This window comes from Equus przewalskii, chromosome 6 (assembly GCF_037783145.1).
Source record: "Equus przewalskii isolate Varuska chromosome 6, EquPr2, whole genome shotgun sequence".
NCBI classification, from domain to species: Eukaryota; Metazoa; Chordata; class Mammalia; order Perissodactyla; family Equidae; genus Equus; species Equus przewalskii.
In genome coordinates this window covers 86,027,093-86,045,671 of record NC_091836.1, presented here as the reverse complement: position 1 = coordinate 86,045,671, position 18,579 = coordinate 86,027,093, and the positions used below count along the sequence as shown (strand labels likewise).

Sequence of the window (18,579 nt, the reverse complement as noted above, 5' to 3'; positions counted from 1 at the left end):
GGCAGGCTCATTAGCTACATTGTGACCTCTGTGCAGGGGACCAGACCCTGGGCCTCACAGAGCTGGCACACTCTGGCCAAAGGGCAGGGTTTGGAGTAAGCTGAGTTAGGTTTGAGTCACAGCTTCTTGGGCAGACCACTTCCCTTCCCCTTGCCCCGGCCTCAGTTTCTTCATCTGCAAAATGAGAATAATGATCCTCCCCTCCCCTCTCCCAGGGATGCTCTGAGATTGAAGGAGATAATATCAAATTGTTTTATAAATAGTAAAGCTCTGACTGTTCCTTCCTCTTCCCACCTTAGAGGCCTGGCCCTCATTTCACTTCCCCTGGCGGCCAGGCCTGGGCCAGGGCTCCCAGCTGACCACTGGTCTCGGCATAGGCTAAAGGACACAGCAAACTGCTGCCCAGTCACGGGATGAGGCGCCCACTGTCTTCTCAGCCCAGACCTGAAGCAAGACCAGCACCAGGAATGAGAACTGGCAGAGGGGGGCGCTGGGACCCTGCCGCCACCTAGGCGTACGGAGCACCCATGAGGCACCCCACCAGACTCAGCACGTACGGACCTCACAGCTTTAATGGTGGTGCCGGGCACCCAGGAGGGAGACGACTTCCACTGGCTGAGGCCTTTCTTTTTTGAGTATTATGGGACACCAGCCCTCCACCTGGTATGAATTTTGCAGGGAAAGAGGCTGACAGCTGAAGCACGGGAGTGTTTCATGGTCTCCAGCCCATTAGATTTCTAGAGCACACGAGACACCCCACCCAGTGCTTCCAATTCAGCATCTCATTTAATCCTCACAACAACCTGCTGAAGTGGCATTATTATTATTATTATTATTATTCCCATTTTACAGATGAAAAACTGAGCCTCAGAGAGGCCAGGCCCCTTCCCTGTCCAAGGCCACACATTGGCAAGCAGCAGAGCCAGTAGAATTTGCTCCAGGTTGGCTCCCCATGCCCCTGCTCTTTCTCAGATTCCTCGCTGGCATTACGTTGTCACTGGCCAGCCCTGGGCTAGTGCCTCCATGCAAGCCTGTGTGAGGTCTTCCCTGCCCCTCCTGATGGTCCCTGGTTCTGCCAGCCTCCAGGAGTGGGAGACCGTGGCAACATGGATACACACCCTTGGGGACAGGCGCATCCTGAGAGGCAGGGGCCACGGGCTGGCACGCTCAGGTTCAGCAGCTGCTGCTCACATGTCCTCTCTCTGCTCAGCTCGGGGTCCGTGTGCTGGTCACTGCAGTTCACGAAGACCTGGCCTGCTGGGCAGGCAGCAGCTGGAAGAGGAAAGGGTGGGTGCTGAAAAGAGCCTGGACACTCAGCAAGATGCTTGGAACACCTGGGCCTGGGGGAGGACTCCTGGGCGGCAGGGGTGGCCAAGGAGACCTAGAGAGCCGGCATCTGGGGAACTCAGGAAGAGAGGGGACTCTGATGCTTTCTCAGGCCCGGCCGCTCCTGAGGCATTCCCTGGGCTCCCAGATGCACATCATGGGGAGCAGGAGGGATGCATGCTGTCACACAGCAGGACAACCACCGCCACTGCCAGTACCAGTTACTGAACATGTCCTCTCCACCAGGTACTACTCCAGGTACTTCAAGGGCATTTTCTTATTTAGTCCTGCAACAACTCTCTGTGGTATTTTCGTCCCCCATTTTCCCATATAATGGAGAGAGGCCACTTCTGCTTTCAAAAGGCAAGATCAAGCAAGAGGAAGCGCCCCAGAGGATCTGGCAGAGGAGCCAGAAAGAAGACAGTCATGAGTGTGGCAGGGTGGCCTGAGGACTTTTAACACAAGGAAGTCAATTTCACATTACCTATACAACAGTCTCCCTTTATCTGCAGAGGACACATTCCAAGACCCCCAGTGGATGCCTGAAACCGCAGATAGTAGCAAACCCTACAGCAATCACCCCCTTATCCGCGGTTTTGCTTTCATCATCCGCGGTTTGGCCATCCAGGGTTAACTGAAACCGCGGAGAGTGGAGGGCACATTCATACCTGTGTGAGTGAGGTTTGTTCAGAAAGATCGATACAAGGAGCTGAGTTCTATGCCCAGCTGGAGATGGAGCAGAAAGGAATAGCACAGGAGAGGAAACGAAAGTCCCAAAGAAGCGGAAATCTGAAGCCACAAGCTACAAAAAGAAAACCACCCTTAGGAATATATATATGGATCATGGGGCGAATGTAGGAATCTGAGTTATATACAAAAGAGGAAGTGAAGGCTCAGAGGGAGAGGTGAAGTGAGGTACCCAGGGCTGCACAGCTAGTGAGGGCTGGGCAGGATTTGAACCCAGGGCTGCCTGACTCTGGAGGCCCTGTTCTTTGCCACCTGCACATGATTATTCTCCCACCCTCTCTGTGCCACTCCCTGTCCTTAGTGGCCTCTCCCACCCCAGGAGGCCCTCCCTGAAGGCTCCAGCCTCCTGCTCTACCACCTCCAAGCCCCTCACAGGCTGACCCAGCACCCTGCCAGCCCACCCCCACCTCCACTGCCTGGGAGAGTCTTAAAGGCCCGCCCGTGCTCCCCATCTCCGTGACCCCACGTCCAGCGCTGCGCCAGTAGAGAGTCAACCTCAGGAGACATGTGACGGCTCAGATCAAGGAAAACCAGGACCCAGGGGAGGCCAAGCGACTGTCCAGACACCCTTGCTGGTTGCCCCTGCAGGAGACAGTCTCAGCCTCTCCTCAAGAAGCAGGAGGGACAGCCACAAGGGTGAGGCAGAGGTTGGGACAGGATTTCTGGGTGCCACCCTCCAAGATGGAGCCTTTCCCGAGAGAGAAAGGAATACAGAAGGCTCAGCGTGAGGCATGATGCGGGTGAGCTCTCCCCGTCCTGGTCTGTCCTCAAGTTCCCCCCTCACCTCTCCGTATCCCCACTACCATGGGGGAGCCCCCAGAAGAGCCCATCCCCTTCCAGCCACCCTTACCTGGGGCTCTGCTATCACAGCTCATGACTCCATCTCTGCAGTGGCTGCAAAAAGAGAGAGAGAGGGTGGCACCAGGGTTAGCCGACCCAGTCACTGCAGAGCCCAGACACGGAACCCCGGTCACTGCAGAACCCGGCGTCCCCGAGTCGCTGCACTCAGAGCACTGCAGGGTTCAGACAAATACCCCCACTTCTGTCCCTGGTCCCCGCACAGAGGCAGGGGTGGGTGTCGTTTCATGGAAAGTCCCGCTCAGCTGCATTTTCTTCAGTCAGCAACGTCCAGTTAGAGAGGACAATAATGTTGTTACCTAGGGAGCTCACCAGTGGCCCAGAGATGGGATGTCGCTGTCTCCAGGGGGGTAGTCCACTCCTTGGAAGTGGCAGGAACACTGGTTCCTATAAAGCCCGGGGAACAGAGAAAGGTGAACTCAGAAGCTGGGGCAGGGACTGCCAAGGACAGGGACCCCACCCCTCAGCCAGCCAGGCGCATAAGGACACAGAGAGAAGTAACAGCAACTACTCTGACATGTGACACTTCTCTATGGAGTGAGGAAGCCAGCGTGGCACCGGGACAGAGGTCAGGGCTGAGTCCCAGATTCGGGGGCCAGCCACCAAGCTTAGACAAGAACATGCCCACAGCCCGGCCTCGGGACTGTCCCCTCGTCACCTCTGCTGGGAGCACTCTTCCCTCAGGTCTCTGCTCAAATGTCACCTCATCAGAAAGGCCTTCCTTCCAGCTCACCTCATATGACACAACAGTAGCCCCTCCCCGCCCCCAGGATCCCCTGTCCTCACGCTGCTCTATTTGGCTTTGTGGCTCTTGTTCTCACCAGACCCCTCAAGTGTCTATCTTATTATCTTATTATCTGCCTTATCTTATTATCTGGCTTATTATCTGCCTCTCCACCTAGAAGGGGAGCTCCCCAGGACAGGATTCTGTTTTGCTTGTTGCTGAACTCCCAGGGCCTGGAAATATCTGGAACTTAGTGAAAAGTCAATAAATATTTGTGGCAGAAGAGGGAGATGAGGGGAGAGACGGTCCTGGCCCTGTGGGGTTGTTCCGTCTTGTGGGCAAGCCGGCTGGAGTGGCCTGAAGAACCAGAGTGGAGGCAAGAGGCCTGGGAGTGGGGAGGGGTCCAGAGGAGGGAGCCCACCCATGAAGGTCTGCCCTGCGACCGTGAGATGAAGTAGGGACAGGAGAGGCCCAGGCAGGCTCCCGTCTCCGGTGCCTTGGAGACCCCCAGCCTCCTCATCACCTCACACAGGGGTCAAGACAGCCCGCTCACCTGGGGACACAGAGGTCAGTGTGGGTATCCAGATAGGTGTCCGGTGGGCAGGCACAGCCCTCCACACACTCGTCCCTGCTGAGGTCACTGCCACCATCAACCCCACAGGCCTCAGGGCTGGCCAGGTCCTGGCAGGTTTGTCCACACAGGGCCACGCAGGGGCTATATTCCTTGGTGGCCTCACAGGACAGTGCTGTAGTAGGAAATGGAACTGTGCTTTGTCTCCCTTGTCCCCACAACCGTGTGGGGTGGGGTCATCATCCTGATGAGGAAAACTGAGAACCAGAGAGGTTAAAACACTTGCCCAAGGTCACATGGCAGGTCAAGGTCAGAGTTGGGATTTGAACCCAGGTCTGACCTTAGCATCCCGCTGTCCCCACTAAACCAGATGGCAGAGTGGCAAGAGTGGGACCAACCTCCCAAGTTCAGCCTGGCTCCTGCCATTGGTGTTTCTTTTTCTGCAGGGCATTCCTTTGAGGTAGTGATATTGGGGGAGGGGTGGAGGTCACTGCCCCCTGACAGCCCTACACCCACCCCATCACTCTCACAAACACCTGTACACGCACAGGTGTGCATTACACACCCTTCTGCACCTCTCACCTCTATGGCTATAACACACGTGGGCTGTGAAGATCAATTGTGCCCCCTCTAGCAGCCTCTCGGGGGCCCTCTGTCCAAAGACTCAGAGCTGCCCTCTTCTCACCTGGCCACGCCCCCTCCCCAGGGTCTCCCACACCCAGTCAGAGGCAGCAGATCCGCTGAGTCTGTCAAGCTCGGTTGTTCTCACCTAGGCTGCACGTCAAAGCTACCTGGGAGCTTTTAAAGATGCTGATATCCGGCCCCCACTGCCAGACATGTTGCTTTCATTGATACTGGATGTGACCGGATATGGATGTTTTTTAAAAGTTCCCATGGTGAGTCCAACATGCAGCCAGGGTTAAGAACCACTGGTCTTGTCCAATCACCTCTGGAGAAACTTTGACTCAGAAAGGGGCAGGGCCTTGCCAGGGACACACAGCAATTACCTGGAAGGCTGCAGACCTCCTGACACCCAGTACTGTGCCTCTTCCATTTATCTAACAAACATTTGCTAAAAGCTTACTGAGAGTGGGGCCCTGTGCTCGAGCTGGGGGCACAGAGACAACTAAGACGTGGGGAGGGGCGTGGCCTGGGGTGGAGTGGGCCCCATGCACCTGAGGGCCACGGGAGCCAGCGATCCTGAGGAAGCTCACTGTGGCTGCAATGAGAAGAGGCTGTAGGGAAGCCTACTCGGTAGCTCTGACAAGGGGGTGGCCATGGAGGTGGTGAGAAGCTGGTGACTTTGGGATTGACAGGACTGGTGATGGACTGAAGGTGAGGGTAAGAGAGAAGCAGTCACATGTCACACATCCCAGGAGGAGAAACAGTTTGTGAGGAGGGGTGCCAGGTTGGAGGAGACTGTGGGATGGCCTGGGGTTGGCGGGGAGCAGTGCACGGAGGGGGCAGGTGGACTCGGGGCTGGGGCTTGGGCAGGCCGGGCACTCACCACAGGCGGGCAGGCGCGCACGGAAGGGCACAGGGAGCCCATGGCGCCGGCACAGGCGGGCATAGTGGGCCAGCGTGGCACACAGACAGGGCTGCCCGCAGCGGCAGGCGTCCCGGCGGCACTGCTCGAAGTAGGGCACAGGGCTCAGGTAGGTGGCGCAGGGCGCAAACAGCTCGCCCGTGAGCACGCTGCAGGACTGCACCGCATAGGAGGCTGGAGGCAGGACAGGGGTCGGGGCACATGTCTGGTTTGCTGGTGCCCCAGGCCCCAGCCTCTTCCTCCCTCCCGAGAGCTCAGGGGACTGTGTGGGTGGGAGTGTGTGTGCGCGTGTGTGTACGTATGTACATGTGCACATGCATTCACGCAATGCATTCCACCTTGTGCCACCAAGAACCCATATTGATGGAAGGAGACACAGGAGTGCACAGACAGACAGAAATCCCTGCCAGTATGGAGCTTACACTCTGGTCGGAGGAGAGCATCACCAAACAATTCAGAGAGTAAATAAGAAGGTGAAGACTCTAAGAAGAGAGAGAAGGCTAGGAAGGATAGGGAGTGTGAGGTGGGGCAGGAAGGACAATTGTGACTTTAAATCAGGTGGTCAGGAGGCCTCAGTGGGTGGATGATGCTTGAGCAAAAACTTGAAAGAGGTGAGGGAATGAGGCACGTGTTTATGAGGGAACAGCATTCTAGGCGGAGGGAACAGCAAGTGCAAAGCCTGGAGAAGAGAGCAGAACTGGCCGTGTAGGAGGAACGGCAAGGATGCCAGTGGGGCTGGAGCATGGTGAGGGGCAGAGGAGGAGGAGGCAAGCTAAAGGGATGGGCAGAGAGTGGAGGGCCTGGGGGGCCACTGTGAGGACTTGGACTTTTGCCCTGAGGTGGGGGAGCCAGTACAAACGTGTGTGACAAATGTGACAGTGCTAGACTGTGAGGGTTCTCATGTGCCTAACCCTCCCCAGAAGGGGACTCCAGTCTCCTCCCTGCAGCTCCCCCTTTTCTGATCACTCCAACCCCATCTGACCAGCATCCTCATGCCCAGGGTTCCCATCCCCTCTCCCAAACCAGTCCCACCCACTTCCTCCCCTCTCCCCCTCCCGCCACCTCACCGGCTTGCAGGTGCACATCACAGGGGTCCAGTGAGGAGCCAGAGACCAGCGGCGAGCAGGCAGACAATGTTTTCCAAGAATTGCCAAAGAGTTGTGCAGTGCTCTCCGGCACACCCACTGGGGACCTGAAGCCATGGCACAGCCACATTCACACACTTGCTGGTGTGGACCCAGGCAAACATACAGCACACACCCAGGTAAGTACTACTTAGTCATGTACACACACACACACACACACACAAAGCCCAAGCACGAGCACACACCTCAGAGGCACACACGCACCCACTCAAATATCTAACAGACATAGGCCCACATACACCACTTGCACAAACCCTCAACACACACACACACACACACAGAACAAATATATGCCAGACATGCAAACAGCCAAGGGGGTGTAGCCAGTCACATTCAAACACATACAATTATGGATGTGCGCATGTGCGCACGCGCGCGCACACACACACACACACACACACACACGACATTTAACAGGTTCCGAAGGGGTATAAAATGGGCTTGGGGGCACACTGTGCCCTGCCTTCACCATCCACCCCCAGCTCTTCATGTCAGAATGAGAGAAACAGGGATACCATGAACCAAGTTTCGCTGGGTAAAGACTTCCTCCTCCCTTCTCCACCGGCAGTTCCTGAAAACTCCTTTGCCCTGTCTTTCTCTCTAGGTAGGACGTAGTCACAGAGGGGCAATAAAGGGAGGAAGGGGGAGAAGCATGTTTCCAAGACATCACCAGTCTCCAAGAGCCACCAAACCTAAGTGTAGATGGTAGAATGGAGAGAGATTACGGCACCCATGGAGGGTGGGGGGCGGGCTAACCCGCATTACTGCTCCAGGGAGCAGTCGGTTACACAGAGCAATATTTTCCCCCTGAGTTCACATTTAGGAGGGTGGCAAGCAGCCCACACACTAAACCAAGTCCTGCCCCCACCATTTGGGCCAGCTGCCCTGACATCAGCCCCACCAGGCAAGACACAGCAGAATGCTCCATTTAAAAATGTGCACGCATTGAAAGCTCTCAGCTTTTTCTCGTTCTTGTTTTTCTGACCAAATCTGAATTCTCATATCTGGCTCAAGAAGGTCTCTCCTGTTTCCTTCTGCATCATCTAATTTACGTAACTCGAAGGACTGGCCAGAACCTCCAGCCTTCAAGATGAACCCTTTGTTCTCCTTTCTGGAAGGTGGGACTCTTGTCCCCTCCCAAGTTCCTAAACTGTGTCCACGCCCAGACAGTCTTCCTCTCAACTCTCTGTCAGCCCGAGGGGATAGCCTTCCCCTGAATATTGGGAGGTTTGCAGGTGCAAACCTCAAGCACCAGGCAGGAAAGGTACGCGGGTGGACTGGCCCTGTGGGACAAAAAGAAGGAATCTGGGCATCACTGGCTCACTGGGGGTTTACACTCGCCCAAAGGTGTTCACAGTCAATTAAAACAAAGAAAACCACGAGCCAAATCAAATCCAGCTTGAGGACCACCAATTGTAAGACCTCACTATAAAACAGCATTTCTGAAGGTATGGTCCACAGACCTCACATACTAGAATCTCAGTGGTGCTTATTAAAAATGAGATTCTCGGGCTCCACCCTAAATCAGATTGAGGGGTGGAACCCAGGAATCAGCATTTCAACCAGCTGCTCCCCAGGTGAGTCTACACAGAGAAGACTCTGAACACTGCCTTGAAGAAACATACTTAGAGTTAAACGTAGAGGAATAAATACTCAACACTGCACGTCAGGCACCGCGAGAACTCAGGGAAATTTGGGAAAGAAGCTTTCAGGTAGCGCCTTCGGAAGCTCGGCCCTAAGGGGCTTCCTTCCCCCCTCCTTCGGGTTCCGGGGCAGGGGGGGGCACGTACAGGAAGTCGTCCTGCGTGTTGCCGTTGAAGGTGCCGCAGAGGCCCACTGTGTCCTCCACCCATCGCTGGTCCACCTGCAGGTACAGCCGCAATCCTTCCCGGTCGTAGAGCACCTGCACACCCACGTTGGTCCTCACCCGCAGGAACACGGAGGACAGCCTCCGGATCTCAAAGGCGTCTGGGCACAGAACCGGAAGGGGGATGTCGGAAGTTTCGCCAACGGGCACCACACCCACCGCCTCCACCTGCGTGACCCACTCCCACCCCCATACCTACCCAGACCAGTCTTTGCACATGGCCAAGCCCTGCCAAGTGGCTGGTTTGGGGAGCCGTGAGGAAACTCTGTTCAATGATGAAATCAGGACCCAGGGATTATCTACCATGGCAGCCCCAGCTGAGACATATCTTGTAGCATCAAGTGCCAGTTAAAGCTTTGCTTCCCTAAGGAACTGTTTCTTTCTCTAGCAAAGGAGATTCTGTAACTGCCCGTTCTTTTCACAATGGCCACCAGGATGCTCACAATATGATTTATATTCAATTATAGCGATTTTAAATTTTAGATTCAATTGTAGTGCATTTTACAGCCTTTGTGGCTTGCTTGTCTTTGGCCTCTTTATACCCCTTTCTCCCCCATTCCTTTCAATCTTGAGCCTATGTTCTTTATTTTTTATTTTCTCTGGTGCCATTTTATTTCTCAATAGTTTTGCCATTTTTGTTATTAGATGTGCTTCCTACGATCTACCACAAATCCCTTTTGGAATCAGACAGGATAATAAGTAATTAATAAAAGAATAGTGAGAGTAGGGATGGAAAACAGCTCCATTCGTATCCTAATGTTAGGAGATGCCATCATACTTCTATGAAGCCTATTGTCATGGAGTGGGGACAAAGACCATTTTATGAGTCCAGAGTCCACTTTCCTGGGACCAGGGTGCCCCCTGGCCTGATTCACCCAGTACTGGAATGTGAGCCCTTGTCCATGTGGCAGTGCCTCTGGCCAGTGGAGCCTGGAAGAAGAGGCCTAGGCAGCCAACTCCGAGCTAGCTGTTGTCCACCAAAGCCTTACCATCCATGTAGGGTGGGGTGACCTTGTACTGGTCAAAGAGAAGGACATCCCCCGCTTGGGTCAGGGTCACCTGCCTCCGAGGGTCCTGATGCAGAATCACTGACACTGACTGGACACAGACTCCATCCCGGTTCTGGAGAGAGAGAGGAAGGCCAATGGGGCAGGGTCAGTCTGTTTGTCCTGCTGGTCCCAACAGAGCCCTCCGGGAGCAGGGAGTCTAGGGCAGTTTGAGGCCAGGGGTAGGCTCCTCATAGTAACAGAGCCCCAAAGGACACCAGGGGTCCTCTAACCAAATGCCCTCATCTGAGGAATGGGAAGGCAGGGGCTCAGACTGGAGAAGGTTAGTGGCAGAGCTGGGATAATGCAAATAGCAATGACAGTCAGCTCTCAGTCTCTGCTCTGCTCTATGATGCAGAGAAGAGATGGACCCTGGATGGCCCAGGGGCTAGCCTCAGAAACAATGGCCTCCCCACTCGACTGCAATCCAGGACTTTAATTTCATCCATTTATGGGTGTTTATATAGCACTTTCCCATAGAGTATCATACTCCACTCAGAGGCAGGCAGGAAATGGGCTAATATTCTCTGGGCCTCAGGTTCTCATCTTTGAAATGGGTACCACACACTGGGCCCATTCAAACCTCCCTTCCACAGGAAGACATCCACCCAATCATACAGTGATGACATGACAGATAGAGTCCCTGCCCTCATGGAAAGTACGTATTCGTGTGGGACACAGATATTAAACAAGTAGTTACAAAGGAGGTTATTTAATTATTATTGTGATCAATGCTGCAAATAGGTATAGGGTGCTAGGAAAGCATATAGCAAAGGAACCAAACTTAGTCTGCAGAGGTAGGAAAGAGCATCCTAGGGAAAGATAATAATGTAAAAATAATCACAACAATAATAAAACTCAATAATACTATAATTTATTATAATAACAGCTAACTTCAGTAGAGTTACTATGTTCAGGCACTGTTCTAATCTTTTTATATATACTTACTCACTTAATCCTCATAGTAGTCCTATTCAGTAAGTACTAGTAACATTCCCACTGTGCAGATCAGAGGCATGGGGAAAAAGTGACATTTGAGCTGAGGTCTGAAGGGTGCAGAGAAGCTAGCTGGGCAAAGGGAGATGGGGAGGAGGGAAACTTCCAGGCAGAGGGAGGAGCCTGTACAAAATTCCCTGACACAAGAAGGCACCGAATGCATTCAAGGACATCAAAGAAGACCAGAGCGGGCAGAGCCCACTGGGCAAAGTGGTTTAAGATAAGGTTCAAGGGGTAGTTAGGGGCCGGCCTTAGGCTGAGCTTTGTAGTATTTTTGGACTTTATCCAAAGTCCAAAGACAACTACAGAAAATGTAACAGGAAAGGGATACAATCAAGCAGTGACATGAAATGATCAAGGCTTGAAACTTTTCAGAAAGACATTGTGCAACAAGCTACAACCTTCCTTCCAAGTTCCCTCCCAAGGGGACAGAAAATCCCCGAAGAGCTCAAAATTATTGTGTCTAAAATATCACCTCCTTTGTCAAACCCACTTATCCTCCGGTCCCCTCTGAACATGTCACTGGTGCAGGAAGAAAGCCTGTGCACCCTTTAGTTAAAGTCTGGGGTTCAAGTTCTGATGTCACCGAAAGCTCTGAGACCTTGAAGAGCTCACTTCATTTATCCAAACCTCAGTTCTCTCCTCTGCAAAATAGAGATACAGCAATACTTGGTTGCTCTACCTGGTTTGACATAGATAAGCAAATGTGCCTGAAATACTTTGGAGCTTGCATTTGTCAAAGCTCAGAGAGCTTTACAGCATAAAGAATGAATCTTAATGTATGCAATTTAAAAAAATCTTGTAGGAGGTCAGGGGATCCCAGGATGGAATGCTGACTGTGACAAAAGAATCTAACGGTGTTATAAACATATGGAACAACCTCACTGAAAGGGTGCAGGGAGTGGCATTGACCTAAGTAACTTTGGAAATAAGTGGGCTTACACAGTGCATAAGCACTGTACTCTAGTTGATGAAGTTATTTCCCCTGGAGACATGGGACAATAATTCTGATACTCCTGTACATATATACTGGAAATGAGCAGTTAGATAAATACATGGCAGAAGGTGGAAGCCAGATTTCTGCCTGTTGGAGTGGGTATTTACAGATAAGCAAGGAGAGGAGGCTAGAATGATCCATATGGTAATGGATTGGAGTTGGCACATCAATGTGAATTCATGTTTAGCACATACAGATAGAGGGGAATATTTATAGAAATGTGGATGGATATACATTGATTATATAAGGATATACATAGGTTATACATGTGTTTCCTTTCTCTGTCAGCTGAGAGGGCCTAAAAGAAATGATACCCAGGTAGCCATGAGCACACCTAGTGCCCCAGATCTTGGTTTCTAATGCCATTCCCCAATAAAAGGAAACAAGAGAGCCTGGTAATATTTTTGCTGAAATGGCTGATTCTAGGAATGGGACAGGAAATATACAAGATGAGCCTGGTGCATCTTGTAGGACCACAAAGTAAAAAAGTACACGCACACACAATGATGGGGGCATGTCAAAGGGACAAGGAGCCAACCAAAAGACTGCCCAATAGCCAAGCTGGAATACTTTGAGTAAGAAAATAAAGAAGTATTGGATTATTATCCAAAGTATAAAATAAATATCCATGTGTCCATGCTGATAAAAATAGATGATTGAAAAAATATGTGAGGGAGAAAAAAACAAATCTCCTATGCAGAAAATATTCCGAATAATTTCTGTAGATTCTCTGCCTTCGAGGAGAGGGAACATAACTCCCCACTCTCTAAGTGTGAGCTACACACAGGGACTTCCTTTCACAGAGCACAGGATGGAAGGGGGGAAAGGAGTAACTTTCCAGTAGAGAGCCCCGACAAACACGACCTCAGCCAGGTGACTAAGGTCAACATCAACAGTGGTAAACCACGTTGCTTGTATGTACCCTTGATAAGATGCAATGAAAATGTCACTTTACCTCTGATAGTCCTCCCCAAAAACCACAACGCTACTCTAACCATGAGAAAATCATACAAATTCCAATAGAGGGGGATTCTGCAAAATGCCTGACAGTACTCCTCAAAACTTTCAAGGTCATCATAGATAAAGTCTGAGGAACTGTGACAGCCAAGAAGAGCCTGAGGAGACACGATATCTCAATGTAATGTGGTTTCCTGGAGCAGAAAAACGACGTGAGTTTAAAAAAAGGAAAAGAAAATCTGAATAAGGTATGGACTTAGTTAATATTGGTTTACTATTTGAAACAAATGTACCATACTAATGTATCATGTTTAATAACAGGGAAAACTGGGTGTGGGGTATACGGGAACTCTATAGACTATCTTTGCATTTTTCTGTAAAACCTAAAGCTGTTCTAAAAAATAAAGGCTACTTAAGAAATACTTTGAAGGCTGTAAACACTACACTGATTCTGGGGTGGGTGTATCAGGAGGCTGGGACAGGCTTCCCGGACAACATCCAACCTTGGGTCCGGCTCAGCTCTGCCTCCTGCTGGCCGTGGGTTCAGGAAGGCCCCAACCCTCTGCAGGCCTGTCTCATCATATTTAAAATGGGGAGAATAATAACAACTACCACGCGAGGATATCTTGAGCCTTAAACTAGAGGTTGTATGCAAAAGTGATCAGTCAACGTTCAAAGCACTGTGCAAGCATTTCATCATCCTCCTCCTGTCTGTTAATGTCCTCACCCACCCCATTCTGTTCACCCAGGATTGAAACCACAACTTCATCTTTGACTCTTTCTGCTTCTCTCCCACACACTCTCCACTTTACCAGCCACAGTTAGTCAGCTGCCAAATCCTTCTGCTTTTGCCTTAATGCATTCTAGAACATTCCAACCTCACTGCTTTTCTCATATGATCTAATCCTCCTCGAGTGCCTGTCCTCTCTATCCTCAAACATGCATTTCTTACTTCTATTTATCTTTTTAGGCCCACTTTTTAGGTCACTCAGCTCCAATGCCACCTCTACCATGAGGCTTTCCCTGAGTCTTTCTTCCGACCTGTAGGAATATTTCTTCCTCCACAGAACACCCCACTTACAGCACTGATCACGTTGTGTCGTATACTGAACAGCCGACCTGAGGACATGACTGACTCCCCCATCAGGCTGTGAGCCCTAGGGACCGGGGTCTGATTCGTCTGTGTAACCCTCACCATGCTCCACACAGGGCTGGCACAAAGCTGGCCCTCCTTCGGTTCAACAGCTTGGATGAAGTCACAAGGAGGAGACCTGGCTCGCAGTATCGAGAGGCGCAGTCCAGCAGCGTGCAGGTTACCTCAGGCCGAGGCTGGCCGGCCACCATCAGGAACGTGGTAGAGAGGGTGCTGGGTAAGGGACCCCTCAGGTATTCTAAGACTCAGGACGCGGTGAGCAGGAAGGAGCCCAGCGGGGCTGTCTCTCTCTGCTTTGCCTTTTCTTTTGCCACCCTCAGATGTGACAGGAGTGACCTGACTTTTGAGGATAAGTATTCTCCTGACTCAGAGAACAGTCAAGGGCAGGGCCAGGCTATTCTCTGGCAGAGAGAGGGGAGGGGGTCACTGAGGCCTAAAGAGGAAGAAAGCCCAGCCCCCAACCTTGTCCACAGCCCAGCCCGGGTTCCCAGGGCCAGGGAGGGCACCTCCAGCGGATGTCTGCTCCCACTCAGGACCCTCAGTGCTGGGGTCTGGAGAAGGCCAGGGAGGTGGGATTGGGGGGCGGTTGCCTTGACTGTGGGGGTGAACCTTTGCTCTGTTATGAGAGTGGAGCTTGAGTGCAGCCCAGACCAGGGCTTGTGGGTCAGCTCAGCACGGGCAACTCAGGGGCAATGCAGTCACCACTGAGAGACAAACCGACCCACATCTACGCTAGACCTGCAAGGTGGCCATTTTCTCGTTATGTTCACAAGTGGCTGACACAAGTCAGGGGTCACCTCCTCTAGGAAGCCTTTCCTGATCCACCCCCTCCTCCTGCCTGACGCCCGACTAAAACAAGCAGAAGTTCCCCCATGGAGATCTACCGGTACTTTCCACGTTGTCACAACTCCTATAACACAGTGGGTTATGGGGTCACTTGTCTGCCTCACCCACTAAACTGTAAGGCCGAGGAGAGCAGAGCCAGGTCTAGTTTATCACCAAGTCTCCAAGACCCACATAGCTTCTGGCACAAACAGATGTTCAGTGTTTGCTGAATGAATGAATGAATGAATACAGAGATGTTGAAGGTACAGTCCAAGGAAGCAGAGCAGATTAAGTTGAATTAGACCCATTTTAGAGATTTTTTAAACACTGAGGCCCAGGAAAGTGAGTGACTCTTAGCCAGCAGATGTTCTAGAGCCAGAACCCAGACTCTCGGCGCCTGTCTCTGCCCAGAGAGAAGAGACAGCAGGGTGAGTGGGCTGAGGAAAGACCTGGGGCCCTGCCCAAAATCCCCAGCCTCTGTAGGGGCAGATAGGGGCAGAGGGCAGGGGTGGCTGGCTGGATTGGGCCTGCGGTCCCCAGTCCTTACCAGACCACATGGGGCGTTCTGCAGTGTCACTGTGAAGGTGCCTGAGGAGCGGCTCTTGGCCAGGATGTACTGACACGTGGCAGGGAACGTGTACCGGCGGCCATCAAAGGTCGTGAAGTGGATGTCGCCAGTCACTGAACATTCGGCTGAGGGGCAGAGAAAGGCAGCTGACCCGTGGGAGCTGTCCCAAGGGACTGCCTCTGCCCTGCAGGCTCTGAGCACGAGGGGGAGACAGCATCCCGTCCTCAGGAATCAGGGCAGTGTGGGAGCCCCGATCAGTGGGGAGACACAGCGCCGCCCCACAGTCCTGTCTGACGGGAGATGCAGCCCTGCCCTGGGCATCTCCCTCTGACAGGAGACCAGGCTCTGAGTGTGGAGGCCTGTCTCGCTCCAAGCCCCCAAGCTCAGGAAGGTCCTTAGAAATACAGGACCCCATGAAAAACCCTCCCTGACAAGGGGGGGAGCAATCTTAATCAGGCCAAGCGGCTCTGAGGAACTGAGTGACCACCCCCTGTCCCACCAGCAGGCCTGGCCTCGCAGAGCACCTCTGCCCAAAAGCTGTGAGGCTAGAGTAAGGGGCAGCGTGCAGGCGGGGGTCAGACGTACCTGGGCAAACAGATGTGCTGCACACCCACTTGCCCGCAGTACAGGTGCTGAAACACAGAGATAAGGAGGCAGGGCTCACCTCCAGGCCTGGCATAGATGCTGGTGGACCACAGGGTCCACAGAGCTCCTGCCCCCCGCCCTCAGCCTTCCCATCTCTGAATGGGTGGTGGCAATTCCCCTACGGATTAGATCTAATGAGATCTCCTGCGACTCAGGGATGCTGAGTTAAGGTCCCCATGTTGTCAGGGCTCCCAGACCCCAGAAGGGCAGCCCTAGTGGAAGGCCCTGGAAGTCACCGCCTCTCCCCACCCCCAGCAGTGGACACAGACCAGGCATTGCAGTCTTCTTTCACCACAGAGCCAGTTGGGTACAGGGTCCCACGGAACTCACAGGGACACTCAGCTGGTGCCACGCAGCCCCCGTCCTCCAAGATCAGCCCTACGATGACAGCAAAGGCCCACTTAACTCACCCCTACTCCTGTTCACAAACCTTTCATGGCTCCCTACAGCCTGTGATAAAGATCCCCTCATCCAAGCTCTTTCACCACCGAGGCTGCTTTCAAACTTTCTCCTGTATAAATCCTTGGCTCAGGCCAGATCTGAATCCCCTCTGAGCAACTAATCTCACCTCCAGACCTCTACTCAGAGAACTACCCACCTCAAACAACCTGCATACTGACTAACTTCCCCCTCCACTCTTGAAAGCCTGTCACTGCATCTAGAACTAGCTTAGGAGCCACCTCCTCCAGGAAGCCTTCCCTGACAATCTCTCCCCCAACTGAATTCCTGTCTCTCTTCTTGTCTGAACCCATGAGCTGGTCCTCATCACACTACACCTTAGACTGGAGCGTGCATGTAAGTGTCTTATCACTGCAACCAGACCCCCAAAGTCAATGAATGTATCTTTATATTTTTTTATCCCAACCCCCCCCCCCAGCCAAGTGAGCTGCACACTGTAGGTGGGCTGCAAATTTATACACCGTGAAAACAGTACATGGATGAATGTTTACACAAATGCATGTATGATGAGTGAATGAATGAATGACTTGTCCTCATCTATACACCTTAAAAAGCTCAGTCCTGATACAATTAAATACCCCATGAACCTCTCAAGAGCCTAGTTCCGCCACACCCTCACCTCCCTTAAGCCATTCATTCATTTATTCATTTACTGGTCATTCGCCTCTTCCTTCATTCATTCCACAAACAGGCATCCACTGAGCCCTTGCTTCACACTCATCCGTGCCAGGCCAGGAAGACTCTGACAGGCATCCACTCTGCCCCTAGCATACCATCGGGGCAGTAGCAGCCGTCCACACAGGCGATCTCGCTGTCCACGCAGGACGCCCGGGTCTGGCAGGAGGCGGGGCAGCAGGCGATGCACTCATTGTAGACAAAGCCCTTCTCCTTGCAGCGCACGGCTCGGGAGGAAGGGAGCAGCACGCCTGTCGGCTCCTTACTGGCCCCTGCTCTGCCAGGCCCAACACAGCCCCTTCCCCAGGCCCTGGGGTGGGGGTGAGGGGGCTTTGCTTTTCCTGATCCCCTAGTTCCCATGGGAACACTGGGCAACCAGGAAACTGGCGAGAGCCTGGGAGGCTCTGAGAACAACCCTCATCCTCCTCTGGGGCCCAGGCCAGGCCCTTCCGCTCTGAGCCTCAGTATTCCCATCCGTCACATGAGGACAGGACCTCAGGGCTTAAAGCTCCGACAACCATGGCTCTGAGCGGGACAGGATGTTGAGCTGAGGCCTGAGAATGCCACCTCCAGCCCTGGGCTGCACCCCTCCCTGCCCAACCCCGGGCTGCACCTACTGCACTGCCGGAGCTGGGTCCTCCAGCCCTGCAGGGGCCGCCCCGCCTGGGCACACGCCCTGGCATACTCCGCCAGCGCCCGGCACCAGGTGGCTTCATCACCCACTGACCTGTGCGGGGAGACTGAGGGTCACCCTGGAGCAAGGCCCGATCTGCCCCCAGCCCTCCAGCCCCTCCAGAGACTGCCAGGGCTCAGGGCACCCCTCCTCCCCAAACAGCTGGGAAAGGGAGCCAGGGAAGGCATCGAGGCATACTGAACCCCGACTGGAGGCAGGAAACCTGGGTTCTAGTCCCAGCGTTGCCACCAACTCGTGTGACCCTGAGGGGGTCACGCCCCATTTCTGGGCCTCGGTGAAGAGGAAGCCCTGTCCCACCCATGCAGATAAGAACTTCAGAGCTTTGGGAGGCCTGTCCATCTGCCTGGGATTATCAGGCTTAGTGGCCCATGTGCTGAGCCTCCCGCAATACTGGGAGAGGTCTCCCCACAACCCAATGCCGCCCACTCACTGCAGCTGCCCACTCACTGGCAGAGATCGCTGGTACAGCTGGCCGTGAAGGGCAGAGGGCTCACGTAGGGGTGGCAGGCATCAAAGGGCGGTCGCAGCAGCACCTCACACTGGTCGTACACACCCTGGGGCAAGGGCCGGGAGTGGAGCAGGGGCTTGCAGGGCCAGGCACAGCCCTCTGACTTCGCCAGTCCCAGATGGAACACCAACTCAGGCCCCAGAGAGAGAAAGAGGAGGGTGGAGAGGAGAGGGAAGGGACCATGGGCACAAACAACCCTGCGTCCCTGCAGCCGGTGGGAAACCAACCTAAGCCAGGCACTCAGGTGGGGGGTCAGGAGCCAGGGTGGGGGC

The 18,579-nt window shown here is 53.3% G+C and overlaps 1 protein-coding gene across 1 annotated transcript in view; it reads right to left on the bottom strand.

Annotated features, from left to right (window-relative positions):
* OTOG (otogelin) overlaps positions 1-18,579 on the bottom strand; it is a 94,995-nt gene that overhangs the window by 66,201 nt on the left and 10,215 nt on the right. The window contains exons 9-22 of the mRNA XM_070626646.1: positions 18,247-18,353; positions 17,723-17,832; positions 17,204-17,332; positions 16,241-16,349; positions 15,912-15,958; positions 15,306-15,451; positions 9,774-9,906; positions 8,708-8,885; positions 6,840-6,964; positions 5,734-5,946; positions 4,209-4,401; positions 3,244-3,318; positions 2,924-2,967; positions 1,119-1,272 (exon numbers count right to left, since the gene is read on the bottom strand). Coding sequence (XP_070482747.1) covers positions 1,119-1,272; positions 2,924-2,967; positions 3,244-3,318; positions 4,209-4,401; positions 5,734-5,946; positions 6,840-6,964; positions 8,708-8,885; positions 9,774-9,906; positions 15,306-15,451; positions 15,912-15,958; positions 16,241-16,349; positions 17,204-17,332; positions 17,723-17,832; positions 18,247-18,353 — 1,763 coding nt within the window. The remainder of the gene's footprint in view (positions 1-1,118; positions 1,273-2,923; positions 2,968-3,243; positions 3,319-4,208; positions 4,402-5,733; positions 5,947-6,839; positions 6,965-8,707; positions 8,886-9,773; positions 9,907-15,305; positions 15,452-15,911; positions 15,959-16,240; positions 16,350-17,203; positions 17,333-17,722; positions 17,833-18,246; positions 18,354-18,579) is intronic.